Source organism: Cyprinodon variegatus, unplaced genomic scaffold (genome assembly GCF_000732505.1).
Source record: "Cyprinodon variegatus isolate N-32 unplaced genomic scaffold, C_variegatus-1.0 Scaffold50, whole genome shotgun sequence".
Taxonomy (NCBI): Eukaryota; Metazoa; Chordata; class Actinopteri; order Cyprinodontiformes; family Cyprinodontidae; genus Cyprinodon; species Cyprinodon variegatus.
In genome coordinates this window covers 1948891-1950107 of record NW_015150503.1, presented here as the reverse complement: position 1 = coordinate 1950107, position 1217 = coordinate 1948891, and the positions used below count along the sequence as shown (strand labels likewise).

Genomic DNA, 1217 nt, shown 5'->3' with positions numbered 1-1217 from the left:
GAATGATGCTGAAGTGGTCAGATGTTAAAGTGAGTCTGACACTCCTGCTTTAATGGTTGTGGTAGCAAAGTGACAAAGTGGATTCAGGGGGTGTAGAAATCATTTAAGGCATGTGTAATGATTTAATTCAGGAATAATTGTTTTCACGGTTAGCAGAGAAGACAAGAACCGTGTTCTGGACTATAGAGGAGGCCGCCTGATGGCGATGAGCTACAATAAAAAATGGGTGCAGCTGCTTCGTGTGGCGTCGGAAACAAAAACCATCGCAGTCCTGAAAGGGCACCTCGGCCCGATACGGGCCATGCTGCTTTGTGAGGAAAGAAACCTGCTAATAACTGCAGCTTGTGATTCAAATATCAGGTGAGGTTTTTTTTGTTTTGTTTTTGCAATCTTTTGAATTCCCAACTTTGGCCCAAATGCTATTATTTCAAACATGTTTTGTTGTTTTTTAAACCTGCAGATGTTGGAATATAAGAACAGGCAGGTGTGACATGGTGCTCTGCGGTCATTCTGGAACCATAAACTGCCTGGATGTCCACGCCGACAGCCTAGTCTCAGGAAGCAAAGATTGCACAGTAAAAGGTGAGCAGCTCATTGCAGACCTGGAGAACTTCTCAGATTTAGGATTTAATTGATGGAAACAGCATTAAAGCAGCAGAAAAAGATGATCACCGTGATGATATATTAATCAGTGCTGAGCTGAGGCAGGTTCAAAATCTCTACTCTTCACATTTAACAGGCTTCTGAAACTCTGGATTGATCAAAGCCTTTTTGAAAGAGGTCACCAGAGTCTTGTTTTTTTTTTTTAAATGAAACTATGAAGATGCTGGTGAAGATTCTCAATCATCCAGATCATTTTCATTCCAAAAAAGTTAAAAAAAAAACAGCCTGCTGGACTTTGTTTCCAAGTTTGAAGATGTTTTGCTTCCCATCCAGGAAGCTTTTTCATGTCATGATTGGTTCTCAGAGAAGCCCAATATGCAGAACACCACGGAAACAGATGGAAAGTTTTACAATGTTTATTTAAAACACAAGCACTTAAATCATGTGAACTGGAACTGGTTCTGGCCGGGGACTGGTTCACTGGAGTCTGTGAGGATGACAGTTCAGTTAGCGTTGGCACTGAGGAGTTTGCGTTTGGAAGTTTTCAGAAGATTACCTTGAGGAGTCCGGGTTTCTCTTTGAGGAAGGAACTGTTGGGTCCAGAGACTGATTTG

General features: G+C 41.7%; 1 protein-coding gene across 1 annotated transcript in view; it reads left to right on the top strand.

Moving 5' to 3' along the window:
- The window catches only part of LOC107082325 (F-box/WD repeat-containing protein 10-like), a 17699-nt gene that overhangs the window by 7715 nt on the left and 8767 nt on the right, over nt 1–1217 (top strand). Inside the window, 2 exon segments of the mRNA XM_015370943.1 lie at nt 157–360; nt 461–582. Coding sequence (XP_015226429.1) covers nt 157–360; nt 461–582 — 326 coding nt within the window.